Genomic DNA, 15,907 nt, shown 5'->3' on the forward strand with positions numbered 1-15,907 from the left:
TGTCCTGCCAGTGAGGTTGGGTGCCACCTCTTCTGGAGTCTGGAGTAGGAAGAAGTCCCCTGGGACCAGCCTGTAGAACAGACTCTGCTTCCAGGGGCAGGGTAAGGGAGTTATTTGGGTGCTTGGCAGTCAACACCCCTGGATCCTCTGTGGCTTTTGGAGCCAGAGGTGCCCAGTGGGTCTCAGCTGGGAGGGGGAGGGGAAGTGGCTGCAGCAAAGTCAAGGGTAATTGTTTTATTGCATTAGAGAATGCCTTGTCCACGGACTACACACAGCTAAATTCTACTGTGCAGGGCCCTGTGGTCTCCAGGGAGGACCAGGAGGGCAGATTACAATACACAGCAGTACTGCCCGGGACAGACTGCGGGCAGAGGGCAGGGAAACTCCGAGACTCCAAGCTGAGCACCCCCCCGCCCCCCACCCAGCCCCTCTCAAGGTACAGATGAGGGAGCAGGAGTTCACTAGGGTGGGGAGGAGGCAGCCCAGGGAGCCAGACAGGAGGAAATGACGATGGTAGAGGACACAGGCAGCCCTGAGCAGTACAGAAGCCAGGAGACCCCACCTCTGGTCCTACCCCCTTTCCTGCCCCACCTTCTCCTTAAATGTAGCTTCTGGAAAGTTCCAGGAGTTTGGGAGAAATCTGGGGGAAGGGTAATGGATCCCAGTTCTACTGCTTTCTCAACAACCTCCCCCATACACCTCCTTCTGGGGCCCTGGGGACTGGAGGGACCCACCCAGCCTGAGGAGGGACGGCTTGGGAAGGGGCACTGGTGTCTGAGAAGGTGGGAGGAACTAGGCTTTGACATGAAATGAGACCTGGGCAGGGACAATGGGGCTGAGAGAGGTGTCACCCGCCTGGTGTGCCAGCTTGAACTACCTCCTCTCTCCTTTACCTCTCCTGGCTGTCCAGGGTCCCTCTGGGTGGGTTTGAATAGCTCCTTTTCCAAACACCAGTACTGTGGTCACCAGCGTCCTGCATGGGTGTGCGTGCATCCCCCTGGAGCCCCGTCACAGGTGTCAGGATGCCACCCCACAGTGCATGAGCCTATCCAGGTGGCCCCACAGACACATGGACTGTGAGCCCTGAAGGGACCCAAGGCATGGGGAGGGGATACCTGCAGGAGTGGAGGCCAGGGGAAAAGAGCCCTGCAGCCACCCCCACTCCGCTCACCCCAGGAACAGACCAAGTCCCTGGCTGAAGACGGGAAGCAGAAACTTGGATTTCAAGCCTGTGGAAGAACTGGGGAAAGGGGGCTGGGACTCAGGGACAAAACGGGGCGGTGCAGGCCTGACTTAGGTGTGGAGGAACCAGACACCCTGGTCCACAAATGTGGGGCACAAGGCCTGGTGCCCGGCATGCCCAGTGCTGCACCTGCAGAAGCCACCTTGGCAGGGGCCCCACTGTGCCATCCTCCCACGGCAGCCTTCCGGCTGGACACCCCTTCCCACTCTCCCCTCGATGACACGCACAGGGCCCAGTGAATAGAGGACGTTTAATATTTCTGTGCTGGTCACACGGAACACAGGTGGGGACACATGGGGGAAGGGGCGGAGGGCCCCTGCCTCTCAGGAGGGGTGGCTTGTGATGGGGTATGTTGGGGTCTCTTGGGAAACATCCAAGGAGTTTTCTCAGCAAAGGGGCCTGGCCAGGGTGTTCTGAGCACTCGACACACCCTGTCCTTGGCCTTAGGTTGGGGTCCCCCATAGGGGGTCTGTGGAGAGTCTCACTTTTCCAGCTTTTTTGCTGGAATCCACACTCCCAGCGTGACGGGGGACTTGGTCCTAGAGAGGGGTCTGGAGAGCCCCCAGGAAGCAGCCCAGGTTTGGGGACCAGGACTCGAGCCCACCCACTCCCCTCTGCCTTCTCTCCTTCCTCCAGGTAGGGCAAGGGCAGAGGGGAGGCCAGAGGGCCCTCTCGGGGTCCCAGGGTCCTCGGGGCAGGGGTGGAGGGAGAGGGTCTTGCCACCAACAGACACTGTAAACTTTGGTTTAAAACAATAACTTAAGTGAAGGGAGGGCTTCCAGCCTGGGGCCAGGGTGGGAGCTGGGAGAGTGGGGTGTCGGGAGGCGACAAAGGAAAAAGCCAACAAAAAGTTTTGGTTTTTGCTTCCGGCATAAGAAAGGTCTTTGGTCATCCGTTTAACTGGGGGGGTGGGGAAGGGGTGCTGAGGGTAGGTGAAGACTGCAGCGGGACCCCAGGCGTGGAGGGGAGGCTGGGGCCGGCCTCACCCACAGCGCGACCCATGCTTCCCAGCAGTGGGCACTGTCTGGCCCCAGCCCGGGCCTCAGGGCCGTCTGGGCTCCACCTGCAAGAGTGGGCACATCCGTGCTCCCTGGTGCGGGGCACTGGAGGGGCACCCAGCCAAAGTGTGGCAGGAGGCCCGTCAGCCTGGACCTGGTCTCAGGTTGGGGGAGGGCTGGAGCCGGGTGGCCCCGCTGGCACAGACCCCCACAGGGTACACACTGGTCTCCCCCAACAGCCCAAGGGCTGATTTCTTGGGGATGGTGGGAAACTTCGTTCCCCCACCAGGGCCAGGGCAGGGCTAGGAGCTGGAGCTGGAGAGTTGTTTCTTCACAGTACGGAAAAGAAGGTGGAAGGAAGCACAACGTGGGGAGGGGCCTCTGGCCAGAAACCTGGCATCAGCCAGGTGTGGGCCAGGGCCGGAGAGGTGGCTTAGCCCCGCCTGCGGGTCTCCATGGCGCCGAGGGCCCTGTAGGGGGAGCTGGTGGGGGAGGAGGGCCCTGCTGCTGGTGGTGGTTGGGGGAGGTGGTGTCAGATGTAGGGGAGGGTCTGAGAGGGGTCTGGGCCCTCCGTGTCCTTTGCCGGTCCCAGACCAGGGGTTCAGTTCGGTGTCCCCTTGGGGGCGGGACCGTTCCTGCCCCCAAGCGTTTGTCAGTCAGGTCGCAGTGGGAGGTGCTGGCCCAGGCCTCCCCATCTGAGTCCTGGAAGTGCCTTCAGGTTGGAGGGGCATGGAGTGGGGGTAGGTGGGCCGGGGTACTGGGCGGAGCAATCTCCTGCTGCCCTGCCTGCCCCTCCAGGCCTTAGGACAGCTCCTCTCCGGGCAGCTCCTCCTCCAGGTCCCTGTCTTCCGGAGGCCCCACAGTGCTGGGGTTGGGGGGACCCAGTGGGGGCCCAGGCCGCCTGTCTTCCTCCGCCTCAGCCGGCTCCTCCTTCACCTGCACTTGGTGGCTAGGGGCAGAAGAGGTGAGGTGGACCCGGGCCTTCCCCTCATCCCTCATCTGTGTGCCTTCCGCATTCATCCAAACATGGGGCACGGGGGTGCCCCTAGCGTCCTCCCCACGCCCATTATCCCTGAGGTCTGATGTCCCCCATGGTTCTCTGCAGAGAAAAGAGGCAGGGGTCTGCACTGTGTGCTCACCTGTACTGGGGTGGGGAGAGGCGAGGGGGGCTGCTGCTACCATTGCTGGGCAGCGGCTCCACGGGGGCGCCCACGTCATCATGGCTGAGGGGCAGGAGGCTGCTGGCAGAGCCGGGGTTCAGCATTCCAGGGCTGTTGAGGAGGGGGAAGCTGCTCTCGGCCAGGGCAGCCTGGAACACACAGGATCGAGCCTGTGAGCGGGCTCAGGGAACCAGTCCTCCCCACCCCGGGGAGCCTCCCGTGTGGGGCAGTCTGCGGGTGGCCCCTGGGGGGGTCTACCTCGGCAACCCCAGGGCCTGACCCCAGGGCTTTGGAACACAGAGCCATCCCAAGTTCAGAGCTCTGCCGAATTCCCAGCTTTTCTGAGAACCAGGCCTGGCTCACCCTCACAATCAGGGGAGAGGGGACCCCCAGACTGACAGGCTGGGGAAGGGATATCACTGGTCATCCCAGTCCTCCTGCTCTCTGCCCCACATGGTCCCAAACCAGCCCTGAAACCTGAGGTGAAGCTGGGCCCTGGGTGGGAGTGGGGCAGTGGTCTTCATCTTTCCCATCCACCCCTCCTCCCATGGGCCCTTTGCAGGGAGGGCAGGGGGTCTTCCCACGCTGAGCCCAGGGTCCTGGAGAAGGGAGCTGGGTGGGCTGGAATGGCCCAGTCACCTGGTAGCTGGCATTAAGTGCTCCGTAGCTGAGGCCGGAGATCATGTTCTTCACCAGGGTGGGGCTCCTGGGGGAGAGAAGGCAGAGTCTGGCTCACCCCTCATCCTCATGTACTCTACCCATCCCAAGGGCGGGTCCCTCCATTACCCTGGGAGGCCAGAGTGGGATCAGCCTGTCTGCCCAGCCTCCTGTGTTCTAATCATAGTTCCGAAACTCACCTGGCCCCGGGGCAGTTATGGCCCTGCCTAGGGGAGGGTGCTTAAACCTCACAGGGGCACTGGGACCTGGCCAGAGTCTCAGAACTGTCAGGTGGGAGGCAGAAGCCCTCCCAATGTCTGTCTTCACATCAGGCCACCTCAGCCTTTTTTTCTCTCTGGCTTGGATTTTCTCATGTGTGTTAAAGCCTGAGCTGTATCTTCCAGAGTGTCACAGTTCCATGTCTGCAAAATCCACTTTCTTGCCATCCTGAACTCTGGGACTATGCAATAAGCCATTTGCTCAGCTTGTCCCTGGGGACTCCACACAAAAGGATATATATATTTAAATACCAGAAGGTGTTGGGAGAAAGCAATGGTTCAAGGCTGCTTCGTTACCACCATGATGACCCCATTTACAGAACCTCTTAGAGAAGTCAAAAAACTGGCCCAAGGTCACACAGCTGATGAGATACAAAGGTGCAATTTGAACCCAGGTCTTTCTTTTGGTACTGAGGGCTGAACCCTGAGTGTGCTTAACCACGAGCCATATCCCCAGCCCTTTTTTGTATTTTACTTAGAGATAGGGTCTTGCTGAGTTGCACAGGGCCTCACTAAGTTGCTGAGGCTGGCTTTGAACTCACAAACATCCTGCCTTAGCCTCTCGAGCTGCTGGGATTACAAGTGTGCACCACCGTGCCAGGCCCTGAACCCAGCTCTTCTGATTCCAAGTTGTAATGATACATGACAGTAACCAGCATGGAGACTGGTGTGGGGGAGACAGCTTCTCCTGGGTGACACACAGCTGCCTGGGGAGAAGGAATCCTCCAGGGGAAGGGGAACTACAGAGGGATCCTTCTAACTTGCTTCAGGTCTCACTCTCCTGACCCGAGGCCTCTGGCCAGGACACACAGGCAAGGTGGGGATGCTGGGGGTCGGGAGAAAGGTGCCATGAGGGGACAAGTGAGTTCCATTCACAGTGCTGTGCGCCTCCTGCCAGCCCTCTGCGCTCTCTGCCTTCTTCCCCTTCCTCCCCATCAAATAAAGAGGCAGGCCCAGGGGTCTCAGAGATCGGCTCATCCTATGAGGAGTAGGGGAGCAGGTCCTGGGGACAGCAGCCCCCTCACCCTTGACCCGCCGGCTGCGAGATGCCCATGACCCAGCTCTGGCTATGACTACCGTGGGGCTTTGTCTCTGATACGGGTCCTCTTAACTCCCCTCAGTCAGAACTGGGGATAGAAAACCATGTAAATGCCCACCTTCTGACTCCAGCTGTCCCTGTCCTAGCACTGGGCTCCTACATGCCTTCGCTCTTCCTGACTCCCGGAGCTGGGAGGCATTTGGGGCACAGGTCCCCTGGAGAGTCTTGCAGAGACCTAGCTCATACCCAGGCCAGGTGTGGCCCACATACCCTGTCATCTTTGGTGGTCTCCGCTTCTGATACTCCCGCTCGTCCACGGTCCACACAGCGCCCTTGACATTCTCCACACGGACAAAGCACTTGTGCAGGCTGAGGTTGTGGCGCACGGCATTCTGGGGGTGCAGTGAGGAGGGGCTCAGAGGCAGCCGCTGGGCTCTCCTCTGCTCAGGTGAGCACAGGCACCTGGTCCAGTCCCACACCCCAAACACAATAGTCACCTGTCCCAAGTCAGGGACAGGGAGGGGGAGGGCCGGGCAGGGGTGGGCTCCCAGCTTGCTCACCACAGCCTTTCAGTACCTTCCTCCTCTCCCTGCCACGCTTAGGAAAATCCCATCTGTCAACTACATGATGTCTAGGTATCAATAATTCATCTTGCCATCATCACCCACCAGAGACAGGGAGCCGTTACTCCCGGTTTCTGATGAGTGTGATCTGCTCGGGCCCATGCACAACTACACGCAGCCTTTACAAGTTTGGGCAATAACTCATGAACCCTCACTGCTGCCCTCACGGAGCCTGGGAGTCTGGGGACTGTGACTTATTTGTTGAGAGCATGAGGCACATGGCAGAGGCCTGATCCACGCTTGTGGAAATAAAGAAGCCAGGAGGAAGGAGGGTGTGAGTGTGCCTAAGGCAGGAAGGAACGGAGAGCGGGGAAGTCGCCCTGTCACTCTAACTCCTCCCGGCAGGATAGCTTCAGGAATTGAGGTCACCCGGTTTGTAGGACACTTGGTAAGGATGGGGTGCTAGGCCCAACGCCCGCCCAGTGTGGGCTAGGGCCCCATTCACCCACTGCCTGGCACCCACGTCCCTCAATCCTGTCCCTGTGCTCTCTGCTCAGCTTTCAGTGCCCCACTGGTCGTCCCTAGCCATCACCATCCCTTTCTGCGTCCCTGTCCCTGTTACCTGTCCTCCTCCACCTCCCCCGCCTCACCCCATTCCTGTCTCCTCTTTACATTTCTAAACGGGGAAGAAAGCGGGCAGGGCGGGCAGCCCGAGCCCCTGGAGACCCCCTCTCCCTCTCTCCCTTCCAACTCTTGCCACTTGCAACTGGCCCGATTTCATTACCAATTTTAATTTGCCTCTAATTAAATCCTGTGTATTTTTCCGACTCGCTTGCTAATCCACGAGGGAGGCGGGCGGCTGGAGTGGAATCTCTTGGAGCGATAATTACAAAGGGCCTAATCACGCCGGGGCTCCTGCCTCGGAATAAATTTGCCCGCATTACGGGGCTCCGATCCTCCGCTTTGCAAATGAGAATGACCCCAATTTCCGAGGATGGCCTCACCGGGGCTTTTTTCCCTCATTTCGAAGCCTGATTCGTGATGAGAGACTAATTCGTTACGCTGAAACATTAACGGCAATTTAAGGGGTCTGGCGGGGGCTGCGTAAACAAAAGGATGGGCCCACAACATGGGCCCTGGGAGGGGATGGACATGGGGAGGGCCAGCGAGGACCATCAGCCTGGCAGATGGTGGCTCTGTCCCTGTAGGAACAGCAGCTGGCCTGGCCCACACCGGCTCCCAACCCTTCTGCCCTAGTCTGAAGTAGATAGCATCTCAAGGTGGGGGCCAGGGAGGCAAAGGAAGAGGGAAAGAAGGAAGTCAAAATCATTTAGGGGAGGAAAAGGAAGGACCTAAAGGGGCAGATAAACAGGTAGAAGTAGAAATGGAAGAGAAAGAGAGTTGAGGGTAAACAGGACATATTTCCCAAGTAACATGAATGAAGCTTGGCTTAGGATAAAAACCCCGAAGGTCAAAGTGGACCTGAGCTGACATGGATTCTGCTCTGCTGTACAGAAGGCACAGGCCATGCAGTGCCCCCCAGTGGTGAAGGCGGCACAGCAAAGCACTGCCAATTGGGGAGGTCACTCACTCAGCCATTTACTTTCCCCAGGCCCAGCTGGCCTCATACTGGGACCCCAGCTAGGTGTGGGAGATGGAGGTGAGGACCAGGCTGCATAACCAGTCCAAGGTGTTCAGTTTGAAATATGAGGGATGGGTGGCTTCAGGATGGTCACTGAGTAGTGAAGAGGAAGACAGTTCCTCTTAATGGCCACAGAAGCCAGAAGTAGAAAATTGCAGTGAAGTAGGGCAGGTGAGAGAGATAAGGGGAGGGGTGATTAGTACACCATCCTCAGGGGGTTGCGGTCTTATGGAAATGAGGCTCTGTGTTGCTACTCCTAAGGGCAAAGGATTAGTATGTAATATTAAAGTGAACATTAGATAATAATTGTAACGATCCTTTTCATTGGTATTGGACTCTATCACTTTTTAGAACCTGGTATCTGATCTGGCCCAGAGGTTGGAGACTGGACCAGGTAGTCCCAAGAAGGCCATGCTGGAAAGAGGGCAGATCTGTGGTTGGCAGGAAATGATATCACTCATAGCCAATCAGAACAGCTGCCCTGCCTCACAGCCTCTCTTCCAAGCTTTGGGAGTTAGGCATGGGGCTACAAACGCTGCACTCAGAGAAGCCTGTTGGTGCAGACCCCACCCAGCTGGGCTGCTGGTAGGGAGGGAGGTCTCCCAAAACACTTGTTGAAACCTGGTGACATTGGGGGAGGTAGCCTGTTGAAGTGCAGTTTCTGCACTGGCCAGCAGGGGGACTCAAGAACCAGGGATCCAATTAAGGTTCTGCGATATGGACCCCCTCCAACCTTCCCACAGGGGCCAAGACTTCCTCCTCCTTCCCTCTGCGCCATCCCAGTTTAGATGTCACCTTCCCACTGTGCTGCCTGAGCACACACACACACAGGCACACATGCATGCACACACACCTTATTTTAGCAAATAAATAAATGCATTAGCGCCCTAACCCTCATCTTTGTGTCCCATTTTTCTAGGGTCCCCCTCTTGCCTTCCTCTGGTCCCCCAGGAAAACTCTCTAGCTGAAGGCATTGAAGTGACTAATTGGATATAGACAATTATCTCCCGCCACTGGCAGCAGTGACGGGGGCGTGTGAGCACCTGTCTGTGCCCAAGTATATGGTCCATGGGCCCTGGTCCACACTGTGTCCAGGCCCCCCTACTCCATTGATGCTGCCTTCAGGACAGGTGGTCATCCCAGGATATCCAGATCCTCTCAATACCAAGTTTGGGAATCACCAACCCCTGAGGCCCGACCTCACGGGGCTGGAGTCTTTGGGGCCCATGGGAGATCACGGGAAGGATTCTTCCCAAAGGGAGGTAGCACGGGGCTGGAAGGAAGGGGCCCAGAGAACACAGTGATGGAGGAATTCACAGCCCTTGCTGGGGTGGGGTGAGGGCCTATGGCGATGCCTGTGCCCTGCTGGGCCAATTCAGCAGAACTAATTGTTGAGGGGACTAACTGCCAGGCAACCTTGGGCTCTGTGGGATGATGTCCAAGGATGATTGGAGCCCAGGGGCGGGCAGGTGGCAGGGGCATGCCTCACCTTCCAGGTGGCAGTGTTCCTTCGGAAATAGGCGAACATCCTGGTGAACCAGTTGTAGATCTCGTTCAGGGTCAGCTGCCTGTCGGGGGTTTCCAGAATGGCCTGTGGACAAGGAAAGGGCCAAGGGAACCCTCAGTCTGGGCCTTGGAGGGACACAGCTCTGTGCCTTCTCCCTTCTCCCTGGGCCCTAACTCGCCTCTGAGTGGAGGAGGCCTGCTGCAGCCCACACGGGTAAGGCTGGGCATGGCCCAGCAAGGCTGACCAGAGCCCAGACTCTAGGGGCTAGCGTTTGTGTGGGGAAACAGGAGCTTCTTCTGAGGGCGTGTGGCTTCCTGGAAAGCACTGTGCATGGGAGCCACGGCCATGGGGTGGGGGCTGTTTGGAATTCCCCGATTTGGGCACAGGGCACCCTGAGCACAGGACTATGTGAGAACATATGCGAGGCTGCGCGTGCCTGAGGGGAGTGCCTGAGAGATGTGCTGTGTGTGAGGGTGAAGGCTGTGTGAACACTGAAGACACCACGGGGTCGGACACAGGGAGGGAACAGAAGCCACACACAAGACAGAACCACCCACGCAGGCTGCAGGATGGCTGCACTGCAGCTGCAGGAGGTCACACAGCAAGGGAAGACACAGGTGAGGGGAGGTTGGCCCAGGAACCCCCAGAGGCTGGGGTCCAGGGGTGGGCTGTAGGGAGCTCCCCAGCCTTACCTCTGCTCCCATGCTCACCTGGCGGATGAGGGAGGCGTAGGTGAAGGGGGGCCTGACGTCGGCGTTCTTGTAGAACTCGTGATTCTGGGCCAGCTCTGGGGGAGACAGGCAGAGGATGAGGTAGCCACAGAGGACCCTCCAGGGACACCGTCCCACCCAGCAGTGGCCCCACAGCCCCACCTGCCCTCACCTGAGGAGATGGGAGAGCAGAATTTGTCACTGCTTCTCCTGCGGGCTGGACCCCCGCTGTGCAGAGAGGCAGAGCCCAGTCCAGGGGGCCTCAAGGGTGTGACAGGGGCGGCTGCCGAGGTGGGGGGGTGCACGAGACCATCTGGGAACGGGTCTGCGGAGACGGTCACCTTGGAGAATGAGGAGGAGCCGGGGACCGGGTTCAGCTGTGAGCAACGGGGAGGGGCTGAGAACCAGCACCCGAGGGGTCCTGAGGGCCCATGGGCCTGTGGTGGGACTTGGGGAGGCTGGAGGGACAGGAGAGTCACTCACTGGCTGGCTGAAAGGCTTGGGCTCGGAGGGCCGCATGTGCAGGTGGGCCATCATGGCCTGCAGCCGTTCGCTCTCCTTGGCGAGCTGTGGAGAAGCTGGAGGTAAGCAGGAGGCAGTGGGCTCCTTTTCCTCCTCCCCATCCCACCTTCCGCCAGACTCCTCAAAGAGTCCATTATTCCCCCCAACTGGCCTCCACACACCAGCTTCCGGGCTCCCTGAACCCCGCTCCCAGAAGCCTCAGCAAATCTCTGCTCCTCTGGACCCTTCACAACCTCAGAGGCCAGGACTAGAGGCTGCCAGCTCTGTGAAGCCTTTCCCTTTCTCCTCTGGCCCATGGCCATCAGAGTCTGCCCTGTGTGTCCCAAGCCAGAGCTCAGCACCACCCCTACACATGGGGGGGGGGGGTGCCTTCTTCAAACCAGCACTCAGAGTCTGTGGCTGAATAGCACCCAAGTGCCTAGTGTGGTGGCACCTATGTGTGAGGGCCTTTGCGTACTGAATGGAGATGCAGGGATGGATGAATGGTTCATTCACCCCATTCATAAATTCAATGGATCTTTCATGACTATCCTCTTCAGGCAGGGCGCTCTGTTAGGAGTCAGAGGGAGATGGGTAAATATGGATTGGTTAATTGATGGTCTGTCCAGAGTCACCTCTTAAGGATTGTGTTCCAGAGCTTCAATGCAGGGGCCATACTGCCTGGGTTCTAGACCCGGCCCTGTCCCTCAGCAGCCGAGTGATCACCAGCAAGTGACTTTGGTTCTTTTATGTCTGCGTGCTGTGTGGCATGGGGAGAATCAAGGTACCCGCCTCACAGGTTGCTGGGAGGACTCCTTGAGCTACTTAGATAAGGCAGGTAGTACAGCACAAAGCAGGTGCCTGATGTGCTAGCTGTTCGTGTCATTTTTATTTTTATGTAGCGAGAGTCTCTCTGCACCTCCCAGCAGAGATGCCTACAACTCTAGTTCACCCCTCAGAATCCAGCTGTCCTCATTCTCACCATAGTTAATTAGGACCTAGAAAGCATAAGATTATGGCTTTGACCATGAGACTAGAGACCTCTCCTGGAAGGTGCTTCGAGCAGGGGCCCTCCCACATCCCACGGGCCACACCTGGATCTCCAGCTGCTGCACCACCTGCATCTGCACCCGGCACTGGGCCGTGCTCCGGTCATCCAGGGCATGCTCTGTGTTGAGGTGTCTTCAAGGGGAGGAGGGGCAGAGAAGAAAGAATTGGCCCTGCTGTCACCCACCTCCTAAGTCATCCTCCAACCCCTCCCACCAAGGCCCGAAGAGCAGACAGACCAAGAGATACAAAGAAAGGGTGGGAAAAGGGGGCAACGGAAGCAGCCTTCTCCTCAGCCTTCTTTGATGTCTTTGCTAAAACCCCCTCTACAGAGAGATCTAATTGCAAATGAACTAATTAAGTAAACCTCTGACGAAGCGTGAAAACAATTTGTTTGACCCTGATGCGGAGTTAATCAGTCAGTGACAGAGCCTGGCACGGCTGTGGCAGCTGGCGGCCTGCTGCCAGCCGCCTGTCCACCTCCCTCCCTGCCTGTCCCCAGCCCGTCTCAGGTCATCACTGTCCAGGCTGTGGGGAGGGTGGTGGCTAGGGAAATGCCCTCAGAGTGCTCCAGGGAGGGGGTGTCGAGGCTGCAAGCCGGGGAATACTGATGGGTGGGGGTGGCGAAGGGTAGACGGCAGGGGGAGAGAACCTGGGCTCCCCTGGAGTGAGGACATAGGACAGCTGGTGACCAGAGGCCCCAGAAGGGGTGAGCTCTGTGGTAGAGGGCGAGGGGCCCTGTGAGTATACCACCTACTTGATAAACTGGCCCAGGTCTTCACACAGGGTCTCACAGCCTGGCCACTTGCACTCTCCGTGTCCGTAGAGGGGGTGGGAGCCGGGGGTTTCCTCATGGGAGGAGCTGGGAGGGCAGGAGGGAGGTGGTGGTTGGAGACTCTAAAGACCCCAGCAGCCCTGGGCCCAGCTCAGCACCAGCTCCCCTGCTGGTGACGTTTCTGTCCCAGCTACAGGTTTCCCAGGGGTCTTACACCGTCTCTTATGCCCTGGGATGGAGGTGAACTCCTGGGTCCCGGAGTCCCAAGCCCTCCCTCCCCAGCCCTCAACATACTGCCCTGAGGGCCCAGCCCCCCTACCTGTCTCTCCGAGATGTGAGCACAGTGGGCTGTCCATTGGGCAGAGGGTGGTGAGAGAGTGGGGGGGAGACCTTGGGGGGGGCAGCGAACGAGGTAGCGGTGGCAGCCGTGCCAGTGAGGTCCAGCCCCTCCTGCTTGACACTGTCCTCAGCAGGCTGCCCTGGGGCACTCTCACCCTTCCACAGCTGGGGCAGGTCCGACGGGCACACCGCTGCTGTGGGAGAGACAGGGGAGGCTGGCCGGGCCCCAGGCGCATGCGTGGCCCCCGGATCCAGGGAAATCTGAGGGGCTGGGGGGCACTCACCTTGGGGGAGGGTCTGGAGGGGCCCCGAGGCTTGGCTGGGCTGCAGGCTGACCAGTCCCTGCCTCTGCAGGTTGAGCAGGTGCTGCTGCTGCAACTGTTGCATCTGCAGGAGCTGCTGCTGGAAGGCCAGCTGCTTGTTCCCCAGGGCCTGGGAGGGTGCCCGAGGGGGCGGGCAGAGAGGGTTGCCAGCGGCCTCAGGGGTGCCGTCTGGCCCCCACCCTGCAGCCACCCCCTCCCAGGGCCTGTCAGCCCCTGGAGCTGTCGTGGTGGCGTCTGCAGCGTCTCTGCTCCCGGCCCAGCTTCCATAGGGCTGCATGCCTCCTCGCGGTAAACACACGCACGCATGCACGCACGCACGCACGCAGGCGCGCAAACACACAGCCAGACCCAGACACGCAGCAAGACATCCTCCCTCCTTCCCCTCCTTCCTCAGCTGTTGGCTCAGTCCCGCAGCTGTGTGCCTGGGGGCGGGGGCCCTCGTCACCAAGATAGATGAGCCGGTCAGATGTGGGGGCCACTCCTGCCTGGAGGGCACCCTTCCCACATGTGTGTGGGGCGGGGGTGGGGGGGGCTGCGGGAAGGGATTGTCTCCCCACATGCAGATCCAGCCCTGTCTTGCTTTTTAGACACAGAGAATCTAGTAGTCCAATGGGACTCAATTGGCAGGAGCTGGCCCTGGTAGGCGCATACTGAGCCTCCCGGGCAGCACAGGCAGCACACCCCCTTCCCACCCCACCCCCACCCCCACCCCCACCCCCTGCTTTAGTTTTCACACAGGCACTGACAAGTCAGGCTGTCAGCAAGCCTTCTGAGCCCTCAGAGCCAAGCGTGTCCTGGGTGTTTTGGAGGCTAGATTCTCTGCCTGCCTCCCTGCCCTGGGGGAGGTAGGGTGGGGGGCTGGCTATTCAGTCAGGAGACAAGAGGATCAGTCCAGCCCAGAGGTTTAAGGGCAGACAGGCAGCGTTACAAGACCCAGAAGGGCCCACAGGATTTGGAGACTGCCTGGACATCATCAGGGAAGCCTGCTGGGAAGAGGCTGCTGTGAACCTGGGCTGTGGTTTGGCCAGCAGGAGGGAGGCACAGGTCGTGGACAGGGGGGATTGGACACAGAAGCTCAGGAGGCACTGTGGCACAGACGGGCAAGGCATTATTAGAAAGGGCAGAAGTTGGGATAGGCTGAGTGGGGGGAGGTGCATTGCTGAGGGACAGAAGCACCGAGAGACAAGTAGCCAGGAAGATGGCATGACCACGATACAGCTGGACAATAAGACACATCAGTGACAGGATGCAACCTACACTGTGGCCCAGACAACACATGACATAGGAGGGAGTGAAGGGGGACGGGGTGGGGGCTTGCGAGTGGACTGCCCTTGCCTTGACCCCTATTACATTGACTCTTCCCAACTTTTTCCCAAATTTTTCTATTCCTGCAAAGGGATTCTCTCCTGACCACTTTTAGACTGTCAGACTCTGGGCAGAGGAGAGCTAGGTTGTAGGTGCCAGGATGGGGATTCCTACGGGGGCATCCAGTGCCTTGGGCAGGGGCCCTGCTGCAGCTTCTCACCTCTTTGGGCTGCTGCTTCCCAGCCTGCTGCTGGGTGAGGAGCTGAAGGTGCAGCTGCTCTTGCTGCTTCTTGTAATATTCCTGCAGCTGGTGGGGAACAAAGGGATGGTGATCTAGCAGGGGCTGCTACCGGCAACCCCAGCCTGGGCTCCTGCAGGCGAGGCAGGGGCGGAGGTCTCATGGAAACACAACCTGGTGGGGAGAGATCTGTTCTCTCCAGTCAGCCTTGAGGATAATGGAGCAGGAATTGGGTAGGGAGGGAATAGAGAGGGAGGGGAGGGTATCCCACAGTTGTGAACCCTCCCAACCTCTTGTTGGATCTCCTGAACAGGCCATAGGGACAGGAGCCCAGGATGTTCCAGTACTTTGTCCCTTCCTAGAGTTCCAAAGATAGAAGTGGGGCCAGAATACAGGAAAGGAGTATGGGGTGGAGTGGGGTGAGGGGCTGCTGAGATTGGACCTTTGGCCTCTCCCTACTGCCCTGGAGGAGTGCAGGCCAGGCCAGCCTGAGCAGTCTCTCTGGTTTCTGCCATGGCTTGGGCCCTCAATGAGGCTGGTAGCAAACAGGGAGGGAGGTGCGAGGCCAAAGGCCAGGCCAGGGAAGGCAGGGGCCACTGCCCTGGGGCCAGACTCACCTGCTGGAGCATGAGGGCCTGCTGCTGCTGGAGCAAGGCCTGCAGCTGTGGGGGTGACAGGATCTGCTGCATCTGCTGGGGGGTGAGCATCTGCGGCGACATCATAGCCACTGACACGGGCACCTGTGGGATTTACCCTGTTAGGTAGAGGCAGCACCCAGAGTCCCCCCATAGTGTGGCAGAGTAGCTGGGCTCGGATTTTGGCCTGGCTGCCTACTGACTGTGTCTAATAGGACAAGTGACTAACCGTCCTGATCTCTGTGTTTCTTGTGTCTAAAATGGAAATAGTAATAGTGATTGCCTCATAAGGTCACCATGAAGATTAATTAATCCGAGGACAGAGCCTGGCATACAGCAAGTGTTTATATGGGTTGCCTATTACTACAGACGGGTTGCCTATTACTGCAGGATGTGCTGTCCTTGGTGCAGGAAGACTAGACCCCAGTGACATTGGTCAGGGGAAGCCATGCTTTGGGGGGGCTTTTACCCAAGGAGAGAAGGAGCACCACTCCACATCCCCAGCTCTTGCGCAGTCTTTTCTGAGACCACTAGCCAAGACAAGCCTGGCTGGTGGGCAGCCTGCAGCCATTGGAATTATTAAAAAACTGGCCCATCTGAACTTCGGCCTGCTCACAAACATGTCACGCACTCTAGCACGACTCTCTAGATAGCACATACAGTGGCTCAGACCTTAGGCAAAGTGAGCTCTGTTGGTGCTGTCCTTATAAGTGTGCATGCCAGGGAAAGAACAGCAGGCACAGAATTAGGGTGGCAGGCTTCTACTCCCAGCTCTGGGCTGAACTTGCTGTGCAGCCTCAAGCAAGTCACTCGCCCACTCAGATGTCAGTTTCCTCAAACATAAAACTCTGGGATGGACTACAAAAACTGACTCCTACCTGGAGCACCCCGGACTCCCGAAGCAGAGCAGCTTTCTGCCTTCTGCCCCAGGGGGCTCAGAGGACCCT

General features: G+C 58.7%; 1 protein-coding gene across 7 annotated transcripts in view; it reads right to left on the reverse strand.

The window, feature by feature from the left end:
* Positions 1-1,474: 1,474 nt before the first annotated feature.
* Positions 1,475-15,907, reverse strand: part of Foxp4 (forkhead box P4) — a 51,568-nt gene continuing 37,135 nt past the window's right edge. For 3 of the 7 annotated variants that reach the window (XM_078020045.1, XM_078020040.1, XM_078020041.1), the window contains 14 exons: positions 14,943-15,065; positions 14,308-14,394; positions 12,744-12,891; positions 12,440-12,653; positions 12,103-12,207; positions 11,393-11,480; positions 10,281-10,364; positions 9,970-10,174; positions 9,798-9,874; positions 9,070-9,171; positions 5,646-5,767; positions 4,041-4,107; positions 3,381-3,550; positions 1,475-3,190 (listed from right to left, as the gene is read on the reverse strand). In XM_078020045.1, coding sequence (XP_077876171.1) covers positions 3,043-3,190; positions 3,381-3,550; positions 4,041-4,107; positions 5,646-5,767; positions 9,070-9,171; positions 9,798-9,874; positions 9,970-10,174; positions 10,281-10,364; positions 11,393-11,480; positions 12,103-12,207; positions 12,440-12,653; positions 12,744-12,891; positions 14,308-14,394; positions 14,943-15,065 — 1,740 coding nt within the window. In that variant the 3' untranslated portion in view covers positions 1,475-3,042. The remainder of the gene's footprint in view (positions 3,191-3,380; positions 3,551-4,040; positions 4,108-5,645; positions 5,768-9,069; positions 9,172-9,797; positions 9,875-9,969; positions 10,175-10,280; positions 10,365-11,392; positions 11,481-12,102; positions 12,208-12,439; positions 12,654-12,743; positions 12,892-14,307; positions 14,395-14,942; positions 15,066-15,907) is intronic. The other 4 variants (XM_078020046.1, XM_078020043.1, XM_078020042.1 and 1 more) reach the window with 3 other exon arrangements.

Source organism: Ictidomys tridecemlineatus, chromosome 8 (genome assembly GCF_052094955.1).
Source record: "Ictidomys tridecemlineatus isolate mIctTri1 chromosome 8, mIctTri1.hap1, whole genome shotgun sequence".
NCBI classification, from domain to species: domain Eukaryota; kingdom Metazoa; phylum Chordata; class Mammalia; order Rodentia; family Sciuridae; genus Ictidomys; species Ictidomys tridecemlineatus.